The 26,493-nt window shown below is 34.6% G+C and overlaps 1 protein-coding gene across 2 annotated transcripts in view; it reads left to right on the top strand.

The window, feature by feature from the left end:
• The window catches only part of DYNC2H1 (dynein cytoplasmic 2 heavy chain 1), a 143,509-nt gene that overhangs the window by 62,144 nt on the left and 54,872 nt on the right, over window positions 1-26,493 (top strand). For both annotated transcript variants that reach the window (XM_058045066.1, XM_058045065.1), the window contains exons 66-79: window positions 604-767; window positions 1,526-1,645; window positions 4,346-4,480; window positions 5,239-5,382; window positions 7,016-7,105; window positions 9,104-9,169; window positions 11,198-11,248; window positions 12,708-12,785; window positions 13,930-14,061; window positions 15,431-15,503; window positions 18,129-18,289; window positions 20,182-20,307; window positions 23,313-23,423; window positions 24,984-25,139. In XM_058045066.1, the coding sequence (XP_057901049.1) occupies window positions 604-767; window positions 1,526-1,645; window positions 4,346-4,480; window positions 5,239-5,382; window positions 7,016-7,105; window positions 9,104-9,169; window positions 11,198-11,248; window positions 12,708-12,785; window positions 13,930-14,061; window positions 15,431-15,503; window positions 18,129-18,289; window positions 20,182-20,307; window positions 23,313-23,423; window positions 24,984-25,139 (1,607 nt within the window). The remainder of the gene's footprint in view (window positions 1-603; window positions 768-1,525; window positions 1,646-4,345; window positions 4,481-5,238; window positions 5,383-7,015; window positions 7,106-9,103; window positions 9,170-11,197; window positions 11,249-12,707; window positions 12,786-13,929; window positions 14,062-15,430; window positions 15,504-18,128; window positions 18,290-20,181; window positions 20,308-23,312; window positions 23,424-24,983; window positions 25,140-26,493) is intronic.

Below are 26,493 nucleotides of genomic sequence, written 5' to 3'. Positions count from 1 at the left end.
TAGAATTATGATTATACAGCAACATCAACCTTCTACAAATAAATATAACAGAACCAATGATTAAATCTAATGGGTTTGGAGGAGGAAATATTGAACCATCTTAGTTAACCAGTATATAATTATATAATTATGGCTAGTGTATAGGCCAATATTTAAAAGTAAAGGAATGTGTTTAAATTATGACAAAATTCTTATACATAAGTGGGATTCTCAAGGTCATCTTCTGTGGTGTTTTGTCTCCTATTCATGGTCTGAAGATTTCAAGAAGTTGTTAGTATTACTTTTACTTCAAATGCATTTTTGTCCTTGATGCTTTGTGTTCTGGGTAAGGATAATTAAACTACTCAGATGTATTAAGTATTCTCACTAGGTAATTTCCTATATTATTGCTATGTTATTAATTTTCTGTCTCTTAACAATGCAGGTTAGAATGTGTTCTTTAAATTTTTTGAATTTGTATTTTTTTCCAATCAATTTAAAAATATATATCATAAAATATATTTAGATCCATTGATCATAAACTATTACATAAATACCATTGTTTTCAGATGATTATAGAATGTTCCAATCAGAGTGAGTTTAATATCTGCTTGTTGTTTACAGGACCCCGTTACGCTGTACAAATAGGTGAAAAAATGATAGATTATAATGAAGAGTTCCGTCTTTTTCTATCAACAAGGAACCCAAGTCCCTTCATTCCACCTGATGCTTCTTCTATTGTTACAGAAGTAAACTTTACCACAACAGCAAGTGGTTTAAGAGGGCAGGTAGGCATTTACAATAAAACCAGTGTATGTGTAGTGAACATGCATAGCTCCATCCAGCACCTGGAATAAGCCCTATGGTGCAGTTTGCATTAACAGTTATGGAGGTATTTTCGAGCTCACAAGTAAAATAGTAAAATTTTTATGTACTTTGGAAACAAGGAGTGAGTCCAGTAGAGAAAATGAAAATGTTCTCATTGACTTCAGTTGCAACAGATTAATTGCTAAGCCTTCGCTTTCTGTTCAAGGTGCATTTATGGTACCATGGAAACATTTCTGTTACAGCTCTCCAGTGTCCTACTTAGAGAATAATGCTGGTATCATCAAAGTAGTTTGTGTACAGAAAAAAATGTAGTGAAACCAAAATACTGTGTATTTTATTTCCTTTAAAATGCTAGTAGCTGTTGAGGTTTTATCCATAAAGTCTAGGAATCAAAATGTGACATACAAATGGAAGAAAGCAAAAAAAAAAAAGAAAGAGATCAATTAAGGGAAGAAAATCCCCTCCTTATTTGGTATGAAAACAAGATTTTCTACACTAACAAGGGGCTTAGAATGGGATGCAGATGAGATGTTGATAAGTAAGCTATAATTCAAAATGTGAAGCATAGATAACCATATGGATTTCCTCCTTGCTCTGGAGGTATGGAATTGGCATCATGCAATGTATACATGAAAACTGATCCCTCTTGAAGTGGAAATGCAAAAAAAAAAAAAAAAACCAAAAAATCTTCTTTTTTGTTTTCTCTCTTTGTTTTTAGCTTTTGGCTTTAACAATTCAGCATGAAAAGCCTGATTTGGAAGAGCAGAAGACAAAGCTGTTACAACAGGAAGAAGATAAGAAGATACAATTAGCTAAACTTGAGGATTCTCTTTTGGAGGTAAAACAAATTTACCTCTTTAATATCTGTTAGATCAATAAGATGATAATCACATTAATGTGTATTTGAGTGGAGATGCTGGAAGTGTTGGAATAATGAGCTGTCAGGATTTTTGATTAGAAAAAAAAAAGGCATTATTGGCCTGGACCTGTTGAAAGAATAGAATAGATAAGAAAGTACATCTGTTATGAAACTGTAGTATTCAATACATTAAGCAGTTTCATAGTTGAATTTATTAATTTGGTGAGATAGATTCAGGCTGATTTAGGTTGATTAGAAATTTCAGTAATTTTAACATACCAAGAAGAGAAAACTTTATTAAAAATTATACTACTTTATTTTGAAATTATGAGTTTTTAAAAAAGCTACACTTTTAAGCCTGTGAATCATATCAAGTGACTCTTTCTCAAGTTGAGAAATGATCCTGTGTTGTGAAAAAAGGAAAAAAATCCCCCTACAAAATGGAAGGATTGCTGAGACATTTAAAATTTTAAACCTCTACAATTGTTTCCTATTAGCAATGAGTTGAAATATTCTTTACAGTAAACATTCCCTGTCTTGCATTTAAAATTAAAGTTCTCAATTTCCAGTTCATCTTTTTATTTTATTGAAAGTATTTATGCTCAGAAACATCTGTTCAATTCTCTAAAAAAAGGTAGCTTCCAAGGAAGGGCTGTTTTATTTTTTGATTATTTCTAGCTATGGATTTCACAGAAATTGTGCTTCATGCTTGTAAGAATGGATCCTTGAATCCTGTCTTTCTGAAAGGTCAGAGATGCAGGGAGATTGACCTGGTGCCCTATCCCCTCAGTCTGTAGCTAAGTCGCAGAACTTTGCAGTGTTGAGTGCAATGGATTGGCATAAAATAATAGTTTTGCAGATTAGACTGGCCCACAAGAAAGCTGGAGAGGGGCTTATTACAAGGATATGCAGTGACAGGCCAAGGGAGGAATGGCTTTTAAAGAGGGAAGGTTTAGTTTAGATATTACAAGGAAATTCTCTGCTGAGTGGGTGGTAAGGCACCATTCTTCTGGGAACAGGTTCCCCAGAGAATGTGGAGATGCCTCATCCCTGGAAGTGTTCAAGGCCAGTTTGGATGGAGCTTTGAGCAACCTTATGTAGTGAGGGTCATCCCTGCCCATGGTAGGAGAGTTGGAACTAGATGGTCCCCTCCAATCATAATTCTATGATTAATAGCTCAGTTTTAGAATTTTGTACATAATTATTGTATGTGATTTGAATTTCCATTTACTGTCCCTGTTGAACTCCCTATTAATTCTCAAATACTAAGGTCAGCCCTTTCTTAAAACTCTGATGGGGTAGATTTCTCTTACAGGAAGAGAGAAACTTGCTCTCCAATAAAATTTCATATCCAGATTTGACCATTTTAACACATATTGTCTACCAGAAGCTGAGGGTTCAGAGGTACAACAAAGCAAATTACACTTTAGAACACACTTTTTATGGAATCTTGGAACTCAAAAATCTTTTTTATTTATCTGATCTGAATTATTGAGTACAAAACTTAAAGAAGTTGATGCCTAAAGATATCTGCAACAAAAAGCATCTGAGTAATTATGGCAAGGTTGATTTCAATTTTGGAATTCTTGTTAGCTAGTTATCCTGAAATCAGGATACTCTTTGACCCTGAAGAAAAAAACCTAAGGCTCAGTGGAAACTGGCAGGTGGACTTCATTATCAACGAAGTCAATGTTGGATGAGGTCTGGCTAAATTTAAGTTAATCTTAAGTAACATTTCCATTCTCTCTGAAGTACTGTACTGATTTCCTTCTAAAAGCCTCAGAGTAATGACATGGGTGCTGTCTCATAGCTCACAATATGATTTCTCATGGATGAACTGGGCTATCTGAAAGAGCAGATGATCCTTTCCTAAACTTGTTTCAGGTAGAGCAGTAAGTATATTCTACTACTCTAACTGGTGAATCTGTGCTTCCAGATATTCTAAAATTATGTCCTACAGGTGGTTGCTCAGAACTGATTTGACTGACAAGCAACCAGTTTTCAAAATAAGTATCTTTATGTGTATTTACTGAAGGTTAGTAAAAAACCTTAGATATATGTGAACTATTCAAGCTTTTCCCACTTCTTAGAAGTGAGATTAATTTCTTAATCACTTAATTTAATGAGGAGAACTCAGGAAAAATGTGGGGCAATCCCAAGGATTTTAAAGTGATCTTTGATTATGAAACTTAAATTGTTCACATTGTGTAATGTGAATATTCATATTTTGTAATGTGAATATTCATCTCAGTTGGAGATCAGAGTTCTATGAGAACTGGAATGCTTTTGAAGGAAAATGAATTCATGAATGACTGAGTACAGGAAGTTTTTACAAGTAGCCAACTTGAGGTTAAATAAGAAGTTGAACACAAGAAAGAAATACCTTATCTGTATTTACCATGGGAATATTAGTTCCTAAGACTCTAGTCATAGAAATCATTTTCAAAAGCCTGCTGGTTTCAGAATATGGCAGTCTGGATTTTTGGAATATGTTCTTGAGCTGTATTTTCCATACTTCTTTAAAAAATGTCTCAGTTTTTGGAGTGACTATCAGTTTTCGAAAGCTCTTGAGATGCATTCAGTGATTCAGAAATGCATACAGATCAGAAAGATAGCTTCCAAAATGGTTACTTTACAGGATTTTTTTTTAATGTAACATAAATGACTTACTTTTTCCAGACACTTGCCACATCACAAGGCAATATACTAGAAAATAAGGATCTGATTGAGTCTTTGAATCAAACTAAAGCAAGCAGTGCACTCATCCAAGAATCACTGGCTGAATCTTCCAGACTTCAGAGTTTCCTTGATAAGGTAGAAGAATATTTTAATCTTTAAAGTACTGTTTTTCTCCTGCTAAAAATATTCATCTTTTATCTAGAGAAGATACGTACATCCATGGGGTTATAGGATGAGGAACATATTATATTAGTTCTTTTTGGGTAAATGATATTTTGGATATGAAAGTACATGCAGTATTTTCAGTAATTAAAATGTTTTGTTTTGTATATGCTGAGTACTTACACAGTTTAAAGTCTGCCAGTTTGAACTAAAGGAATTTTGGCAAGTAATGGGTTTTGACTTTATTTTTGTCATCCACTGTTGCAAACATTATAGTTCATGTGGGTGTTTTTGCTTAATACGCCCCTTGCTATTGGAAAAGTTTAGATAATTGCTGGTGCTATTCATCTGACATCCTGTTTTTGTGACAGATTGCAGAGTTTTCTTCTGTGTTCTATTTGTTTAGTTTAAAATTTCCCATTGAATTTTGAGATGTGATCTGTGGTGGGAAAAGATCTTAGTGCCCTAGGGATTAATTTCCAACATGTTCTTCATAATTTAAAGGATCTTTTTTGATAAAAATTTTTTCTTCCAATTTTGAAATCTCAGTACAGTGTTGAAGTCTGGAGTGCTGATCCCTCAGTTTGAAGGCTTGGAAAGGTTTCTGTTTTCTAAATCAGTGGGAGTCATGGGAATATTTTCTCGGTGGGCTGAGTAAATGTTTATGCAATAATCAGTAGGTGGCAGTAATGCACCTGGCTTTTTTATGTGTGTGTTGTTTTCCTCCGCAGGAGAGGGATGCCTATCTTCCTTTGGCTGAGAGCGCTAGCAAGATGTACTTCATTATCTCTGACTTGTCCAAAATTAATAATATGTACCGCTTTAGTTTGGCGGCGTTCCTGCGGCTTTTCCAAAGGGCTCTGCAGAGCGAGCAGGTATTTGCTCTTCTCCTGAAGCTGCTAATGCTGCAGAAGTGTCCATCTGCTTTCATCCTTAGAATTTATTAGTCAATCTGGACTTTTTTTTAAAAAGCTTAGAATAACTGATGATGAAGTGTATAATAGGTAGTGATGCTGACCTGTTGTGCTTTAGATGTTCAGAATACAGGCATATGGACTTATAAATTATGTTGTATATAAATCCCAGAATTTCTCTACCATCTGAAAGCAAAGTGACTCTTTGTGATTTCAGGCTTGTTCTTTGTCTATGGCAAATTAGGAAAACAAAGACTGATTATAAGTTTACTGAGGGCTTTATTTAAATAAATTAATGATCTGAAGTGTTAATAAAGCTAATTTTATCAACAAGGGGTAGAATAAGAAAATCCTGTATTTCTACCTGATTCATTTACCCGAAGGAAGGTCATACCTTTATCTACTTTTTTACAATCTGTAAGCATGCCTGCAGCCTGTCCTGTTTAAAATGTATTTTTTATTCTTCTGTGTTCTTAGGCCAGTATATTCTTATTGAAGCAAAAAATGGATTTATCCCTTGTCACCTCACTCCTTAGATCAAAATACCCACACTGAGTAATAGTGCATTTTCTTTTTATTAAGCATCTCCAAAATTCTTCATATTTCTCTTTGTTTTTACTTAGAAAGTCATTCATCAGCCTTTCATCATGTTTCCTTTGGATTCCCCTTTGTTCTGGCATCTGTGATTACAACTCTCCTTCAGCTCCAGTCATTGCTAGGAACACAGTTCTGACTATGTGAACTGGCCCTCTTTGAAGTTCCTATTACTTCTTTTCCACAACATGATGTTTTAACTTCTTGTTCTTACTCACATTCCTTCATAATTTTTTTTCCTGCCTGTAATGTTACCTATTTAAAGCTCAACTTCTGTTTTTGTCTTTGTTACTTGCTTTCTTTTTTCCTTCTCCTCTATCCAATATTTCATGCCAAGAAATCTGTTAGACATGGGAAAGGCATTAGGCAAATCAGTTGCACAAATACCCTTCTTAAATTCATCTCTTCAAATTCCAGCATGGTGGAAAAGAAGTTATACTACCTGTAACATACTCCCTACCCCCCAGTCCCTTTCTTCTTTTGTCCTGTCTTTCAAATTTTTTCCTGTTAGAATTATTTTTTCAGTCTATGAACTTTGAAGAACAGTGTACACTTACTGTTTTCTACAGTGTTCTTTTCAATTGGGCCAGATTTGACCAGAAGTTTATTAACTACACTTAAGATCAACATACTTGTTTAGTAGTATTAAATATAGTAATTCAATTAATAAGCAATTTTTTATCAAGTGACAATGATGAGATCTTAATGATTTTAAGGTTAGGAGAAGGAAACGTACTCTCATTCTCAGTGTATTTCTCCTTTTACACAAAGTTTTATCATGTTCATAGTCAAAATATTCAATGCCAAAATATTTATTTCTTAATACTTCAGCATGAATTTCCTATTTAATCATTGATAGCTGCAGATGAATTTAATATGTTTTTAGAACTAGTGTCATGTAGATCCCAGATTATTTGTGTAATTTTGCTGAAATTTACAAAGTATGTGGGAATTTTTTTACTTCCAGGGGAATTTTTGAAATTTGAAATTTTTTTTTTAGGATTCAGGTAATACTGAGGAAAGAATCAAGCTGCTTATTGGCACATTGAAACATACAGTGTATGAATACGTTTGTCGTTGTTTGTTTAAGGTAAGATTGTATTTTTCTGGCTTTTATACAGTGCACTGGGTTTGAAAGTTTTCTTTCAGCAGCTCACACTTGATCTATTTCAAATAACAGTATTGTGTAATAGATACAAAACATTATCAATAATTAACATGCTAAATGCAGACTTAAAATCAGTATGTGACCAAATTAATATTGCTGATGCACATTTCTCCACAGAGCTCTACCTCTCTGCCTCATTCTGGCTTCATAGTCAGATATGGGCATCACAGTTTTCTGAGCACTCATTTTGTGTTTGCTCTTATTTCTTGCATTCCTAAATATAAGGTTTTGTGTGATTATTTGGGAATTTTTTGTATTTTGGTTTGGTTTGTTTTAAAAAGAAAACAAAAGTGGGTTTGTTAGGTTGATGTTTGGACTTGGTTATCTTAAAGTTCCCTTCCAACCTAGATGATTCTATGTTTCTAAAAGTCCTACATTGTGATTTTCGCCTTTTTATTTTCGTAGCCAAAGGTCTCCTTGCTACCTTTTTTGTTTCTGTCTGTTCCTTGTTCTGCCTCAAAAAAATGTTCCTAATGTATTTCTTCTTTATTTCAGTCAGATGTCTTTTCACTTCTTACTTTCTTACTGAAAACCTAGGGAAACTAAGCCTTTGATTTTTAGTTTTAATTTTTACTTACACATTAAACTGTCATAGCAGGAGGTGTTTGTCTCACAGTACCAGGCTGAAGGAAGCACAGTAGATCTGCATATATGGTTTGAGCAGTACAAATCACGCAACTCTGTGGTTTGATCTGTGAGAATGGAGAGAGCTTGAAAATTTTACACCACCTCCTACCTCTGCCCCCCAATCTAGCAATGCTGTATTGAAGATATAGGAGTGGCAGTTCTTTCTAAGGGGTTTTGTTTATCAAAGTCCAAGTGGAATCTCATGAAATAGTCTCATAATAATTAATGTTTGTCTTTGAAGTCATAACTATGTGAAGCCTTCCACTAAGCCTTCCATTACACCTTGTGAATATGGAAGGCAGCAATTTTTATATGTAAGAAGAGTAGAGAGTTCAAGTGCAAGGCAGAGAAGAGATTTCTAGTAGGAAAGATTTGAAGTGTGGTCAGACTGGAGTTTAGTAAATACTGAAAATATGTTTACTGGTACTGTTGCAGCTTCAAACTAATGGTCCCTCCAGTTTACTATTGTGTTCTAATAACGGAGAGAATAAATAAACTCTTCACACCATCCACAATTCACTGCTAATTCTTCCTTTTATCCATGAAAATTTTAAAAGACTGCTGTGCCATTGAGTCTTTACTAGTGTCTTCATAAACAGTATAGCTTATATGAGTTCATACCCTTTGAAGCATGTTGGAATGAAAAAGAAGGATTTTGTTTGTCTGTGGACGTTATTTATGTGTACATAGGCTTCATGAATGTTGCTAAATGAAGTGGTGCCAAGAAATTTACCTGAGCATTTGAACTGGCCCATCTTCCCTCTTTAATTTGTTTAAATGTTCAAATGTTCAAATTTGTTTAAATTTTCAAATTTGTTGATTTGCTTAAATTTGTTTCAAAGCTGGTTTGGTCTAGGCCACTTATTGTCCTTCTAAACAATTCTTGTTCAAATTTTGGATATTAGATCATCCAGGGAGCATCTCAATAGGCAGTTATGATATGGATTTGCTTGCAGACCTTGTCTGAGAAGATGAAAAAGTTAAATGGTGTGGTTTGTTCTCAATGTTGTATGATGTTCATGTTTATCAATAAAATGAGAACTACAGTGCCTTGCAAAACTTGATTTTAATTCCTAGTAGGGGCCTCTTTGCTCTCCACTCCACAGCCCACTTTGAGTTAGTTTTTGTCTCTAATTTGCAAAGGGATGTAGCAATTTTGCATTAGGATATATGTCACTAAGTCATTACTATGGAATTGGAGGTGTTTTTCTAAAGAAATGTTACTCATAAAAAAGAACTGGAAATAGGACTTTTCCTGAGTATATAAATACATTTTTACTGCTTTTATTTCAGGCTGATCAGCTAATGTTTGCTCTACATTTTGTACGAGGAATGCACCCTGAGCTTTTTCAAGAGAATGTAAGTGCTAAAGAAGAAAATCCCCAAGTATTTTACTCAAACTTTATATGAAGAGTAAATAAGTAGATAAAAAGTTTTTGTCAGCAAGTGTAGGACTTAGTTGTGGTTGTCTGTAGTGTAGTCAGATTAATCCTATATAGTCTGCCCTCAGTGAAACAGTATGCCATAATTGACTTAATAGAATTGTTTAAACATGGCTGATTATACTGAGTCAAGACACATTTAATTATCTAAAGTACCTCCATGGAATGGAGAGACAAAACTATGGCTTTCTGTTCTAGAAGCTGGAGATAAGAAGATACATCAAATGATAGTAGATGTCAGTTCAATAGAGTCCATTATAGAGGTAAACATCAGATAATACATTTGAAGGAAGTAATGAAGCTTGATTATATGAAATATGTGAGCTTAAGGTACAAGGTTCAAAACAAGTTGTTTGGAACCCTCCAATGAAGAAGTAGTTTCATTGTAGACATATGGATTGACAAAGCAATGATGTGGCCTCATAAAAATAACTCATTTGTTAGCAGAAATATATCCTGGCTCCTCTTCATTATCCAAAGTTTGCTGTTTGATATTTATTATTTTATTTGAGCTTCTGAAAATAAGTTGCTTTATCTTTCTTGAGTTTCTAAAGTCATGAAGGCTGCAACCTGGAAACAGTTTTCTGACTAAATTAAATCCTGGCTTCTGAAGTGTTTGTAAAGTACAGCCCTAAGTGTTGGTTTCTATTGTTAAGCATGCATTTCCATCAGCTATTAGAGCTCTTAGACAGCTTAATCTAGGTTATGTATAATGCATATTTCTACTGTATCTGAATACTCAAGAGTGAAAACAGGCAAATAATAGCAATACTTTTTTTACTTCTCTGAAAGGTAAAAGTTATTTTCATTAAATTGTTAAGAGAAAAGTGCTTGTAGAAAATATTTAGTGAAGAAAATGAAGCTGAAGTGGTTATTCTTTTGAAATTATTTCTTCTAAAGCTTTTAATGTGATGAGACTAGGAGTTTCTTAATATGCTGCTAGAGAATTTAGTATTCTAAGACCCTGTCCCAGAAGAATTGAACCTTCTTCACTTAAGTATTTTTTTGCATAGCAATTTGAAATTTATAGTACAACTTCAGCAATATGCCTTAGAATGCCTTGATTCTCAGTAGGGACATTCTCTTTCTGAATCAATATGTATAGATTTTTCTGAGGTAGTTTTATATTCTGTGTATATTGTGCTTCTTCTTTTCTTCATAACAATATTGCACAAACCAAAAAATGCTCCATGCATTATTGTGTGCACAAGCATTTTCTTTGTCACTGGGAGATGAGCATCAGTTTGTAAATGAAAGAGGGAGCCTTTTCAAGACTCAGTGAGACTGATGGATACAAAATATTATGCTGGGATTTATATCAGTCGACTTTTAAATTTCTGATGTTACTATTATCTTTAATAAAAAATCTTCATCATAGAATATAGGTATTATTTATGCAAAATTTCAATACTTATGAAGAATTTTTGGTCTGTTTCTTGCCACCTCCAAATACAGGATTATGTGATTTCTAGTGGTTTTAAATACTTGTCTAAACGACTTGAAATTGTCTTTCTGGATACATATATGAAGTCTGAAAGTTTTAATCATACTTAAATTCAGTCATGCTTTCTATAGTTACCTGTTCTGTGTGGGCTGCTGATGCCCCACCAGGCAGGACGTGTGCCCTTGCCAGCCACATTTGCTGCTTCCTGATAGTCTGTAGATGGGCAGTCTGGGTAGGAACTGTGGATGCTGAGAAAGTGTAGGATTTCCCTTTTGCTTTTTTTTCTTATAAAGCAGTGCAGCCACTTAGCTTGAATTCTGCAAAAGGACTCACATTCTGGTAGCATCTCCTAGCAAGACATTAAAAAATGTATTGGAACTCTTTCAGAATCCAGCATTTAATTTGCTTATCTTCCTACTCTGTCTACATGCTACTACATATTAATCTTAGTTCTTAAAGGTGTCTTGTGACTTATTTGAGTTGTTCATTTATTCCACCCAGGAATGGGAGACTTTTACAGGTGTGATCATTGGAGACACCATCAGAAAATCAGTAAGCTACATTTACTTTCATATTTTGAAATAAGGAACACTTTCTTTAATCCTGAAAAGTTAAAGTTTTATTCTTACTATGTTGTTTAATTAATTGTATTCATACATTAAAGAAAAAAGTAACTTTTCGCATAGTAATATAAAGATATAAATTTATTAAAGAATTTTTGAACATGGCAAATAGTTTTTTTAATTTGAATATCTTTTTGCCTTTGTTGTGTATTTTCTTTTTTTTTTTCTGTGACCAGGATGGCAATTTGAAATTGCATGTTTGAGGACGTTTTCAGCCCTCTTCTGTAACTAAAATCAGTATTTCTGAATCCCTCCTTCTCCCAGAGTCATGTATGTGTTGTACTTTAGGTACATTTTCTCAGGCAGCTGGTAGCTAAAATGATCCTTGAAATCCAGTTTCTCTAGCCATTAGAAGGCTCAACTACAGGCTTTGCATTTCAGTGTGACTGCAGAAATCCCCCTTCATCTGTCTGGAGTCACTGTAATTCAATTAAATGTCTGTGAACTGAGTGATTGTCAAGTATTTCTTGCTGTAGGCCATTTTCTAGGAATGTGTGATCTGATTGTATAATGGAATTTAATACCAGTCTTATGTCTACCCTATCTAAGGCACAATCCATAGGTTTTGGAAAGATTGTGCTTGTGTGCCCTTCAGCCCAAATGGAATGTATACTGCAGACCCATGTCAAATTTATTCTTACAATCACTTCCAAATTTCCTAGTTTTGTTTCTCAGACTTTGTAACTCATGGCTGAGATACTCTTTCACAAAAAAGCTTCTCTTTTTCTCTGCTGAGCGTTTAAGATTCTCTTGAAGTTTCTCATTCCTTGAGAGATCCAAACGCATTTCCATGCAGAGACTCCTCAGACTGGTTAATGTGTACTGTAAGATCTTTTAATAACAGATGATGTAGTGAATACAGAAATTCCACTGGAGCTTAAACAGTATTGTTCATCCTTAGAACTTCCTCCATGCCAGACATCTAAAGAGCAGAAAAATAGAGCTGTTGCCAAATTACCAGTGCAGAGATGTTCAGGTGTTTGGCTCTTTGTGTGAAGAACCATCTTCATGATTGTGAATATGTGCAATGAAGTTGTTTTTTGAAGCCAGTTTCTCAGAGTGCGTATGCAGATAGCCAATCATTTGTGTCACTTGTTATTAGTAAAAAATTACTTGGAATTGAGAATGTTATAAGGATGCTCTAAATGGATAAAGTATTTTCAAGCTCAAGTAGCTGAGCGAGTGTTAATGTGAACATTATGTCTCGTATTTAAATATTTTGGTAGCTTTTTTGTTATGCCATTTATGAACTTAGCAAAAAACAGCGGAAAGATTGCTGTTGTGAATGTTTTTATTAAAAAACATGTATTTCACAACCTTATTACTGAATACAGTGTTTCATAAAAGATTGTGTAGCTTACATGTGTGATATAACTTGCTTCCATAAGGATTCACAAAGAAGCGCTCGTGACCAGGTTCCCTCTTGGATAGAACAGGACCGAGTCTGGGCAGTAGCATCTTTGAAGGTATACATCATGTGGTCTCTTGAATTTAAATTTAAATAACTTTGGTTTTGGCAGATGGCAATCTGGACTTGAATACTCAGATATCTATTTGTCAGAACAAAATATTTTGTTGTTTTAAGCTGTTTATTCTATCTTCCAGGAACCATGGCTTAATATATAGTTGCCTAAAAAAGACCAAATGTTTTTTGGTTTTTATTTTAATCTCATTTTTCTGAGCCTTTTTCATGAACATTTCTACCCTGTCTGTAATGAATTTCAATGCATGTGAGTGAACTTGTCTTCTTACTGATACTAGAAAATACTGCACAATTCTACAATTTTTATAGGCAGGATGATAGAAGAAAATTGCAAACAATATTTAGTTGTGGATTTCACTAGTGTAATGACTTTCACAAATCACTTCATATTGTATTAAAAGCCATAAACTGTTGATTCAGAAATTAATATACTCCTTATCAGATTTCTCTGTACATCTTCAAACGTGTTATAGAGTTTGTGATTGCTCAGACTGAACTAAAACAAAAACTCTTTCTTGCATTGGTCAATGTTGAAGTCCTGTGATCCTGAAGGGTACTAAAGGAAAATATTAGTCCTGAAATTCTGTCTTAGCCTCTTCTCCTCCTGCATGTAGCTCAGCAGCAAGGAAAAAACCATTGACTGCTCTTTGGCAAGGATGTCTTTTGCTAAACCCAGAGTTCACTATTTAATTTCTCTTTAACCAGAAATCAAGAATAATCACAATAATTTTGTGGCAAGCATAATAGTTAGAGGTTTAAACAAACAAACAGAACTTGAGTAACTGAGTGAATCAGTAGCATGCACTGATAGCAAGTCATTACTGATACCAGATAGCAGATATTATTAGAGGAAAGGGCTTAAAGGTAAAGCCCAAAGTTTAAAATCAAAGAACCCTAAGGTGTAAAACTAAAATTAGAGTGCAAATATAGATTTAGTCTTTCTAGGGAACAGGTAAACAAGTGGTTAATTTTAAAATGTACTCTTTTCTTCCCTAACTCCAAGGATAAAATTGAATTTTGTGATTTGCCAAGTAGTGTTCATAATGATATTTGGAAATAAATTAAAATATGCAATGCCCAAATGGCTATTCTTCTTTACAGTCAAATCTACAATATTTGTTTCGTAGCTTTCTCTCCCAGGTCTCTATCAGACACTTTGCTTTGAAGATGAAAATCTGTGGCGCACTTTTTCTCAGAGCTCTGTATGTGAACAAGACTTTCCGTCTGCTGTTGTACAAAGAATTTCCTTGTTTCAGCAGGTAATCTTTCCATTCATTATATTAATTATGACTTCACCAGTGAAAGTATATTTTACATCCAGACCTGATTGAATTATAAGCAGTGACAGTATCTACATTGTCCTGCAGTTTAACTTGGGGTTTTTTGGTTTTTTAATCTAAGAATTCTATATTTTTTTTACTATAATGCATATTATTTCTCTGTTATCTGATTCTTTTTAGTGTTGATATATTAGCAACAACTGAGTACACCCTATCAAGTAACAAATTCTTTAGAAATATTCACAGAATTAATTTTATGAATATGTATTAAAATTCTTTCATGGTTGCTACTTGTTACTGCGGTATGTGTCAGCTTGTTGAGCATCTTACTTCACTGAATGTGCAAGCTCACACATCGGACACAAAATGCAGTAGCCGCCTCTGCTTCTATAGAATAGAAGAAATGAAAAATGACTTCTGAAAAGCTGGTGCTAAAGAACACACCAAGAATATGAGAAAGGCAAGTTCCTTCCTCAACCTGAAGGTTGTTTTCCTCTGGAAGAGAAAAATATAAACACTTGTGTTTGTGGAAAAAGATGTTGTTACTTACTTTCAAATGATGCTGTGATTTTCTTTTGAAGTTACTTTATATGAAAACATCCAGAGAAATGATGGGGTATTTGACAATGTAGTTCCATGTTGATTGGCTCTTAGCTACTGTCTATTTGGAGTTTTTTGTGGAGGAGGGAAATTTCAGAAATAGCATGGATGCAATTTAGGAACAAACCCTTTTGGAAAGGAATTTTTCTGAGTCATATTTGATTCAATGAAATGCTGAAGACCACTTCTTATGTCTGCAGTGTGTTGTCAGAAAATGTCTGCTTTTATACGAAAGTAAATCTGGAATGATCAGTGCATCTTGTTTCTTGTACAGAAAGTATTAAGAATTTTCTGTTTATGAAATGTATTGAAATTACATTGTTAGATTGATATGCCACTCATAAATTAGTTTGAACTGAAACCAGAAATATTTCTATTCCAAGTAGGACGTTGCTGCCTCTATATGTGCACAGAATTTAGATGCTAGTATAAAGCTAAGTGTGCTTTCTGTCAATCTAGCTACCCACATAGCTACTTTTCTTCTAAAATATTGTAGAAAAGTTTGTAGCTTACAAGTAGACATTAGGTATAGATCTATCTTCTGATTCTCTTAATAAAACAAACTACTTAGAAAAGGACAATTGCAGTCAATTATCTTGGAAAGCAATGATCAGATAGCTGTAGATATTCAGAGAAAATAACTTTGTTCTGAAGATAAATTCAAAGAATTCATCCTTCTTATAAGAGTTCTGCATTTTAAATTATCACTATATATAACTCATCTCCTCTGAATATATTTTATTTTAAGGTACTTGTGATCCAGGCAGTTAGACCAGACAGACTACAGAGTGCCATGGCTCTTTTTGCATGTAAAGCCCTAGGTAAGTTAAATTTTCATCAGGGTATTTCTGCACAACAATTAAATAGGATTTTTTGTCCTACGTTCCGCTTTTGTATCATAGTTCTCATGGAATCCCTAAGTTTTAGTGTATGAAAATATACTGTAAATGGTTTGCTGATTTTGTTCTTGTAAGATGTTCTTATAAGTGCTTTTAAAACGGTTTGGTTTATTCTGCACAGTGATTGAAAATATAATAAAAAGATCTGTCAAACTCTTTTAATTCTTGAACACTGGAGTAATCAAGAAAGGAAGATAACTGGTTTTCTCTAAGTTTTACACTGCAGCACTCTCCTTAAGACTCAGATTTTCCATAAATATTATTTTATGTAATTTACCATTTAAAGACTATTAGGTTTGATATTTTATAAATTGAGTCTTAAAAGATTATTTCATTAATATCAGTCATTTTTGTAGAGCTCTTGGTCTGTAATACTTTTTACCGTCTGTTTAAAAATTCACATGATTAGAGTGGTTCAGTGCTACGGTTGTCTATTTATTCTAGTCAGTCAATTTCCTCTCTCATATCTATTATATCCAAAGTTTGAAACCAGTATGCCAAATAACCTTTATATTGCAGTACAGCACACAAAACCCTTCCTTCAGTTTTTAGCAGTTTTGAGTGTCTCATCAAGGTAAGCACTGAAAGTTTTAAAAGTCACTTTATCTTACTCCCTTATGCTGTCTGTGGACATTATTTGTTGCTCAAAATTGGCTCCATATCTGTCAGCCAGACTGGGATTTTCAGCATTAAGGTATAGCTTATCTGTCAAACATTATTAGTAGATAGAGAGGGTATGTGGGTCATGGTGACATGGCCCATGCTGACAATGTCCCTGCCTGCTGGACTCAAATGACAAGAGTGATCTACAGTGTGTGTGGCTCAAAAACCAGCAGAGACCTGAATGCAGAGTAAATTTATTTGCTTGTTTACTGTCTTCCAAATCTTAATGTATTACATAAATTACTTGTGTTGGGGCCAGTTCCTTGGAGGAACGCTGCACAAGGGACTGTTTTTGATGAGTGAAGCTACAGCCTCACCAAGGAAGGCAGAATACCATGGACTCCATTTGGGTTTTCAAAACCAGTAAATCATCCACAAATCAGCCACAGATTTTTCATGTGTGTCAGTAAGATTGGCAAAATCCTGACTAGCACTTTCTAACCAATAAAAAACGTCATGCTTGTATGAATATTTTTTCATAGTTTTTTTCTGCATTGTCTTTTTGAGTGTCCTTGCCCTGAAACAACTTAAACAAACTGTTTCACATAGTTCTAAAGGGAGCCATTAAATTTCCAATCTCATTTGGCAGCTTTCCTGTGAGAAAAAATGAATTCCAAAAGAGCTGTATATCCTAAAGGAAAGCCTTTCAATTCTGTTTTATCCAGACCTTTTTTTTCTTTTCTCACCTTTTACCTATATTTTGAAATTTATGGGTGAAGAGAGAGTAAAATAATTTCTTTTGAGGATAATGTTCATAATTTTCTACTAAGATATTTTGTAACACCTGATGCATGCTTATTTCTTTATTTTACATGCTATACACAAATACACCATTGTAACAGCCTTCCAGTACTTAAAGGGGCCCACAAGAAAGCATGTAGTAACAGAACAAGAGGGAACAACTTCAAACTGAAAGAGAGTAGATTTAGATTAGATATTAGACTGAAATTCTTTCCTGTGAGAGTAGGGAGGCACTGAAACAGATTTCCCAAAGTTGTGGATACCCCATCCCTGTAAGCGTTCAAGGCCAGGCTAGGCAGCGCTCTGAGTGTCTTGGTCTAGTGGAAAGTGCCCCTGCCCATGGTGGGGGATTGGAACCAGATGATTTTGAGGTCTCAATAGAAACTATTCCATGATTCTATGGTACAAATGATATGGCATTGTTCTATGTGCAACATACAGTAGCTCAAGTCTGAAAACAGACTGCATCCTCAAGGAAGTGTGTATTGCATCTTTTAGTAGTTGTGGCATAGATGTCACTGATTTGGGCTCTTCTGTCTTACTCTATGTTCTGCTTTCCTGTTGTACCCGATGCTACATTGGTTAAATGCTGCTCTAAAGATGCATGAAAATATGTGGTCAAAACTATTTAATTTATGAATCAGTTATACATGTATCTTTGACCTCATGTATAAATACCTTGCCTTTACTAGGTCAACATTGTAAACATTTAAGTTGTATATTAAAACAAAAAATAGATGTAAGTAATCACAGTACCAAGAACTGTGTAAGCCGAATAGTTAAGGCTCTCAAAGCAGTAAAGAGAGAAGTTCTGCATGTGGACATACACACTGCAATGACTTTTGGCAAATAGCATAGCTTCTCACTCCAGTCCTCTCTCTTTTTGTATGTTTTCCTCAAGACTACACTCTAAATAAAGACTGCAGTTTGTCAAACTGGAAATCCAGAAATATTTTTCTTCTCAGTATGGGGTGCCTAATACCTACCTGCATGTTGTAAGGATATTTTCTTCATTTTCAAACTGGTTTTATGGTGTCTCATGAACAGAACTCTTGACAGCCAGATGAACTCTTAAGTGGATAATGAAGCACTCCATCATGTATAGTCACTTTATTTCCATAATAATTCTAATTCTAATTACAGGAATAAAAGAATTATCTCCATCTCCTCTGAATATGAAACGTCTGTATAAAGAGACACTGGAAATTGAACCCATCTTGATAATAATTTCTCCTGGTGCTGATCCTTCTCAAGAATTACAGGAACTTGCCAGTGTTGAAAGAAATACTGAGTGCTACCATCAGGTCAGTCTTAGATAAGTCAGGTTAGTCTTAGTTTTACACAATGTGTAAAACTTTGTAGTAATATCTGTTTTACTTTGTTTTCCAAGAAAGTTAGTAAGTAAAATCATAGTTTGGTGTCTGTGCTGTTTTGTTGTTCCCACCTGTCTTGACACTAACTTCTCATTCCACTGGCAAAATGGACTGGAGAAGGGACACACATTAGTCATGCTCTCAAAAGCAGAATCCAAATAAGAGACATTCCTCCAGTGTGGAGAAGGAAAAAATGAGAAGATGGATGGAAAAGAACAAAAGAGGCTGAGAATTGTTTTACGTGCTGCAGCATCATCTTTCTTGGTGTGGAGTAACTGAGGAAAACAAAACCCACTAAAACCTAGACTTCATAATCTCCTCTGCTTATAGAATTTTCACATTTCTTTCTTCGATAGAAAACACAAATTGCGTCTTCAGTGCTTGTGAATAGTTAGGTATTTCATGAAATTCTGTAAAATATTTTGAGATATTTTACATCCTTGAAGGTTTCCAGGAATCCACTGGACAGAACCCTTAGTTCCTGATTTAATCTTTCATACCTGGCCCTACTTTGAGCAGGAGATTGGACTTGATACCTTCCAGGATCCTTTCCAATTAAAATTATTATATGAATCAAGTGGTTTCCTAACATTCCCAATGCACAGTACCAATGTGCTTTATAACTTTCTCAAAAATATTATTTCCTTCTGTCATTTGACATATTAAGGGGAGGGAAGTTGTTATCTAGCTGATAACTGGTTAGCATAGAAATGGAAAATGTCGAGTTTAATGTTGCTTTTAAATAGTCCTTGAAATTGTTCCTTTCCTGGAACATAAACTGGTATAATATATTTTTCCCATCAAACTGTAAATATTTAGATCCTACTGCTATCTTGTCTAGCTGTGAACATTGCAGAACGCATATTTCTTACTCTGCCACAGCGATTTTCATGTTTATCTCTAAATATCCTTTGGATAAAGTCCAATATGTTGGACTTTCAAAATGCAACATAGTATGCTATTCAGTTAAGGATCAGGACTCAAAGTTAAATCACTTGAAAGTTGTAACACTAATGAGAATATTTTTTGCTTTTTTTCCTACACTTTCTCATGTAATTTGAATAGAACATAAAAGATAGAATTTTCTTCTCTGCTGATAAATTTCTCACATGGGATAATGAAAAGAGTGCTAAATTTGTACTGTCTGCTACTGTATTGCTAGTGACTTTCTGCTGTCTTCTTTTGGCTATTTTCAATTATTTTAAGATATTATGGACAGTTCTACTTAGTCAGAGAATCAAAATACCAGGACAAGACCTTTTGCATTGGCTGAAACATCTTTATTTTCAACTTGTTTGGTTCAGGGTTTTTTGTTGTCTTTATCTTCCGAATAGATTGTAAGGTAGAACTAATGTGGTACTATAAAAAGTGAAGAAAGGAGTATATGTTAAACTATTCATATATCCCAGCAAAATTGAGTATTTCTCTTCAAATGGAGTACTCCTAACTTCTAGCCAAAAGAAACTTAGTTCTCATTTCTCTCTTATATTTGCAGTTTTGCAGTAATGCACTTTAGTCATTGTTATTTAAATTACTTTTTGACTTCCCAGAGAATATAATCACTGTCACCGAGTGATGTATGGCTTTTTCTATTAAAAGACTAGGTAATGTTGTTTGTACAGAAACTGGCTAGATAAGTTGCAAAGAAGAACTTGTTTTCCTTAATCTTTTCCCTACTTTAGTAACCTTTAACATTAGAGAAAATTCTGGTTGTCTTTAGCACTCTTTTAAAGTATGTATTCCTAACTTGAAAGCATGAAGTTGTATTTAACTGTTAAATGAGGTATGAGAGATTCTTGATACAACTGTGTCTGTCATTTCAGATTGCCATGGGCCAGGGCCAAGCTGACCTGGCTATTCAAACTTTAAGAGAATGTGCTCAGAATGGAGAATGGCTGTGTTTGAAGAACCTGCATCTCGTTACATCTTGGCTTCCTGTATTGGAGAAGGTGAGGGTAAATAGAGAAGATGATACGGGAAACCAGACAAAATTAGTATGCAACCTTTTAGAAGCATTTCAGGCATTTCTATGGTGATGTTTAAAATTGCAGTTTAAAAATATACTTATGTGGTTTTCTCAGTCGTGAATAAGGTGAACTGCTTCAGATCTAAGCAGCTCCCTTCTTTGTGTGAGTGCTTTAATTTTTGTGCAATGTACAGTATTTCTACCACAGTGAGTGAGCAAATGCTCCAGTTAGGACTTCTGGTATTTTATGGGATACTACCGATGTTTTTTCATGAACCATGAATCTACGTGTGCTTGAATTGAAATTTTCCCCCTTAGTTCTAGGACTTTCTTTTTAGTAGTTTTTTTTTTTTTTTTTGAAGTGTAGACTCAGGCTGAGTCACTAGGAGGTTTTTGCTAATTTGAAATTAAAATGTCTCATATTTTATAGAAACATGCACTTTTGGCATATAAAATCACTAACTTACTAATTAAAATTGATTTTACATGATATACTTTTCATGAACATCACCATGAAATCCTCAAAAGAAATTCAGAAGAAAATCATGGAATTCCTTCAACAGTTACTACAGTCTTAATTTTCCAGTTTTCAATTATTTTTATAAAGCATAGTCCATGGACATCAGCTTGGAGTCTGTCATTGTCTCACAGTAACCATGTGGCACGTACCTTCAGCATTCCTATAATCCATTCTGAAAAAACGGACAGGCAAAGCAAGATAACGCTGATATGTTTGTCATGTAGTCTGAACAAGGCAGGCAACAGTAATGAAATGTTTGTAAGCTCCTTACTGAATACAAAATTTCAGATCTTGTAAGTATTAAAATATGGATATATATGTCAGGATGGTCTTATTCTTTCTACATGAACGTAATACTGAATGTGTTAAACTTCTTGCTGAGCTTAATATATACTAAGATCTGCTGATGTTTGAGTCTGCACATCCCCTTGCCTGTTTTGCATACCATTAGCAAGTGTGAGGCTATGTAATTCTTACATTTGAACATCCTCTCCAGGGACTGCTGCATATTCATGAGTCAGTTCCATCCAGGTACAGAAATTCAGTTCTCACAGTCTTTGAATGTGGACCCAAGTGTACCACAGCGAGGTAGATTGAAAATGGCCTAATTGAGTTACTCAAAGAGTTACTTTCAGCATTAAAATTCCAGTTGGAGCCAGTCATCAGCATTGTGCTCTAGGCATTGATACTGTGACCAACATTGTTTAACATCCTAATTAATGAGGTGAATAATGGAACAAAGTGCATCCTCAGCTAGCAGAGATGATAAAAAAACTGAGGGAAATGATTGATGTAACAGATGAGTGTACTTTCCTTCAAAAGGACCTTGATAGACTGGAGAAGTAGGCTGACAGGAACTTGTGAAGGTCAGCAAAGGGAAATGGCAAGTGCTTCTCATGAGAAGGAGTAACTCCAGCCACCCAAACAGTGTGGGGACAAACTGTCTGAAAAACAACTTGGTAGAAAAGGTCTGGGAGTCCTGGTGGGTAAGAAGGGGACCATGAGCCAGCAAAATGACTTTGCAGCAAAGACTACTGGCATCCTGGGCTGTTTTAGATAATGTTGTCAGCAGGTGGAGGGAGGTCATCCTTCCCCTCAGCACTGGTGAGACACTCCTGGAGTTCTGTGTCCCCTACTGGGCTGGCCAGTGCAAGACAGACATGGACATACTGGAACTAGTTCAGTAAAAGGCTGCAAAGGTCCTGAAGGAACTGGAGCATGTATCATACAAAGAGAAACTGAGAGAACTGGGACTGTTCAGCCTGGGAAAGAGAAGCCTCAGAGGGGATCTTAGAATTTTGTGTATTGGCTGATGGGAAAGAATAAAGGAGACTGAATCAGACCCTTTTCAGTGGTATCCCATGACAGGACAAGAGACCATGGGCATAAACTAAAATACAGGAAATGCTATTTAAATATATGATAAAGCTTACTTTAGTGTGAGGGTGGTCAAACACTGGAACAAGTTGCCTAGAGAAGCTACCGAGTCTCCATCTTTGGAGATTCTGAAAACCTGACTGGCTACAGGTTTGGGCAACTTGTATCTGGCTCTGCTCTGAGCATGGAGTTGGACTAGGCAGCCTCTGGTAGTTCCTTCCAAGCTTCACAATTCCATTATACTGTGTACCACTTATAGTTGTCATTTTACTTAAGTAGCTGAACAAGTAACAGTTTTTCAGATTATTTTCTTTACTAAAAACACTGAAAACAAAATGATAATAATTATGGTCTAGAGATTATCAGAATGAATGGCTTGTAAGAAAGTCTTTCAAGAGGTTTCTGAGCTAAATTTCTTCCAATACACATACACAAAACTCTTGACTTTGTTCTGAAACCACTTGTCAGGCAACTTTGGTGTCTGATGACGAATGTGTGGGTTTCAACTGAGCCTAAAGCACCAGCAGTGTGTTTCCATATATTCAATAATTATATATTTTTGTGAAGCCTTTATATTTGAAATAACTTTTGACAGTATTTCTCTTAGAACTCAGTTTTCCAATCTTCAGTTTTCTGTGAATCATGATACATGAAGGATTCATACAACAAATACTTGAAGAAAAAGAAATTAATATAGCTATACTGGTGTTGAAAGTCATTGAGATCTGTTGTTGATATGCAGCCCACATTGCAAGCCTTCATCATTTTTGATGTAGCCTTCTGGTGTTATTGTACTTAAAAGAAGTAAAGAACTGCTCTATATTTTTATGTACTGAATTTAGTATCTAAGAGTAAGGTGCAAATATTTTGACACAGCTAGGATGAACTTCAGATTTGAGCAGAGCAATGATATAGAATGTGTGGAGGCAACACATCTTGAACTATAACTTTATGTGTATAAGCAACTGTCGATTTTTTAAATAAACCTAACTTTCTAATCCAGGATATTATACTTTTGTAAATACTGTTCTATGTATAAAAACCCCCAATCATCTCAAAGCCTATTTCAATATATAACATCCCTTTAATAGGAACTGAATACATTACATCCTCAACCAAACTTTCGTCTTTGGCTTACTACGGAAGTTCATCCAAAGTTTACTCCAATTTTGCTTCAATCAAGCCTGAAAATAACTTATGAAGTAAGATCTGTCTGAAAAGCTTTTATTAGATTCTTACATTGAATGCACCTTGATGTATAACAAGTTATATGTTTAGATAGTATAAATGGTTTTACCTTGATAGTGTAAATGGTTTTACCTTATACTTCAATTACATGCAATACAAAAAATATGGGTTTACCTTGAAATATTATTTTTTCCTAGATGCTTTTTCAAATGAAAGTATGAACTGAAAATAAGTTTACATCGGAGAGCTAGTTGTTCTGTTTTGTGCTCCAGATTATTTTGTGCATTTAGTCACTTTTTCTTAAAAATCTACTCAAGTGTTGTTACATGATGGAAAACAAGGAATTTCTCCTTGATGAATAGCCTCATCTGAAGATTACAGAATCCCAGTTTCTTTTCCTTATTTTCCTTTTTGGCCTTAGAGCTTTATATTCATTGGACTCTTTCAACAAAAACTGACTCTCCTTCCATACAGCACAGCATACAGTTAAAAGCCTTTTCTCAAAATTGAGAGCTTTGCATTTGAAATGGCTCCGCTTAAGGGATAACTGGGACTAAATGGAAAGTAGTCTAATCATGAATGCACTTAAGCAGTGATGTCCAAAATGGAAATCATTAGTAGGAGTGCTTCTAAGTCTTCCATTGATAATGGAGTCTGGAGATTTTGCCTGCAGCTAATCCAGGAAACTTTGACCTTTAAGAGTCCAATGTTGCTGATTTTATAGAAGCTGAAATAGTTATACTTTTACATTGACTGCAGGTATTTTAAAGTTTTTACAGTCCCTTCTTGCTTATATTGAGGTCTTCAATGGGATAGAAACCGCAATACTGTGTTACTCATTCCACTATCTTTGGAATAATTGGAACTTTGCACATATGTAATATTCTAAATAATTTTTTTCCCTTTCCAATTGTAGTTAATATTTTGTTACCACATGATAGGCAATGACTTTGCAAGTGGTATTTGATTGTTGTATGGTTGTAGTATGTTCTAATGTATGTAGAATGTTACCAATGAAGATACAAATATTAAAAAAAAGTCAATTTATTACAATATTTTGCAATTATTTGTCAGAAGCAACAATGGTAATTTATGGAAACCCTAAAAGCCATTTTTCAAAAGAAAGAAAGAACAACAAATATTTTCAGAGATACAAAATTGTAGTTTCAATATCTTTAAAATTTATGTTTGTCTGCAGATTTGTAAATAATTTGAGAATGGCTGAGTGTTCAGTTGTTTTTACTTTTAAGCACTTTGGTTTTGGCTACTGCCTACACCTTAAATGCAGTTATTTCTAGTGCTTATGAACATTACCTACCACTAAGTTATTTTAGTGTAGTACAGTCCTATAAGTTGGTTCTGGTTACCATTTCCTTCAGTATGTCAATTTTCACTATAGAATCATTCTGGTTTTAGGCCATTTATTACAAACTTTTTTTTTCTTGTTAAATTTTATTTTATTAAGTACTGTTTGTCATTTAGTTAAGTTACAAATTCCAGTTTATAATCTAAGAAAATAGCACATAAAAATACCAGGTGTTCTGTCTTGAACAGTGTTTTTCCTTCCAATGCAGGCACCTCCAGGCCTCAAAAAAAATCTCTTGCGAACTTATGAATCCTGGACACCAGAACAAATCAACAAAAAGGGAAATTTGTCTAGAGCGCATTCTCTCTTCTGTTTAGCATGGTTTCATGCTGTATGCCAAGAAAGAAGAAATTATATCCCTCAGGTAGTAATTTATTTGCTATATTGTAAAAAATTTGCCCTATTTATTAGCTTTTATACTTAAAAGTATTTTTCATCACGTATATGTTGGGTCATATTCAGAAATGAGAAAAACTTCTATATTTCTGCTGCCTTTATTGTCTCTGAATTCATTGCAAAATAAGATCCTGATAACCTCTGAAAATTGCTTCTGCCTCCATGGGGTTATTTTGTGATTCGTGGCCTAAGTGATACTGCTACAGAAGTGTGGAAAAGATTCTGTGAATCCTGTTTGCCTGGGACAGGCAAAAATATTATGGAAACACAGTTGAATGAAAAGAGACACTGGAGGGAAGGAAGAGATGACATTGTCTACAATTTCTTCATACAAACTCCTTCAAGGAGAAGGAAGAACAAGGGAAATGATTAATTTCTTGCAAGGATTATAACGATTTTCAGAGATGCATTTTTACCTTAGCTAAATTTTTGATTAAAGTGAACATTTTTTCTGGCTGCAAGATGCTTAAATTAAGCAGACCAAAATAAACACCAAACAGCAAACTACTTTATGTCTTGTTTGTTTTCTTCTGTATAGACTAGATACGAAATTACTTTGTCATCTGAAGGATTTGATCTGGCATGTTTGAGAGTTTTTTGCTGGTTTTGACTTTGTGATTTTTTTTGAGGTTGGTTGCCTGTCACAACCAAAAAGGCTTTTGAATATGATGTTCAAGAAGTACAGTAGGTGAAAATAATTGAAGTCGTAAACGGAATGAATTTTCCTTTGTTCTTGTTCAAAATCATGTTCATTTGGCACCAGTTTTTCAAGTAACACAAGGTAGGATTGGTGCTCTCTTTAATTCAGCTGCACAAATGTGTATACAGTGATGAGTTTTTATTTCACAATTATTTTGCATTAACATTGATGGACAGTAGCTAATCTCAGGTAGAAGCTCTTGCATTTTATAATGAATTTGAGTTGTTTTGGGTTCATGTACAGATCTGTCTTAAAACCACAACATAGTACTGTTAGGCACATCTTTCCAGAGTATGACCTTCAGGGTGGCTGGCTGATAGTTTGTTGTGACCTGGGCAGCAGCTGCAGGCTTCACCTCAGGCTGTATTCATCTCACTGGACCGTGCGCATGTGGCTGACACATTTACATTTCTCATCATGAATCATGTGCACTGTTGCTATGCTATCATCCATATGCAAAGTACACTGTAAAAGGATAGAGCAACAGGATATACCACTGAAACTTAGATTTCCTAAATGATTTCTCATTTGTCAGTATTTATTTACACTGAAAACTTTTTGTGAGAATTACATACACAGTATGCATTCCTGCTGCATAAAAACTAATGCCCCAAGAACAAAA

The sequence above is a fragment of the Melospiza georgiana genome, chromosome 2 (assembly GCF_028018845.1).
Source record: "Melospiza georgiana isolate bMelGeo1 chromosome 2, bMelGeo1.pri, whole genome shotgun sequence".
Taxonomy (NCBI): Eukaryota; Metazoa; Chordata; class Aves; order Passeriformes; family Passerellidae; genus Melospiza; species Melospiza georgiana.
Note: the sequence above shows the minus strand (reverse complement) of the source record. Positions and strands in the feature narration are given on the sequence as shown.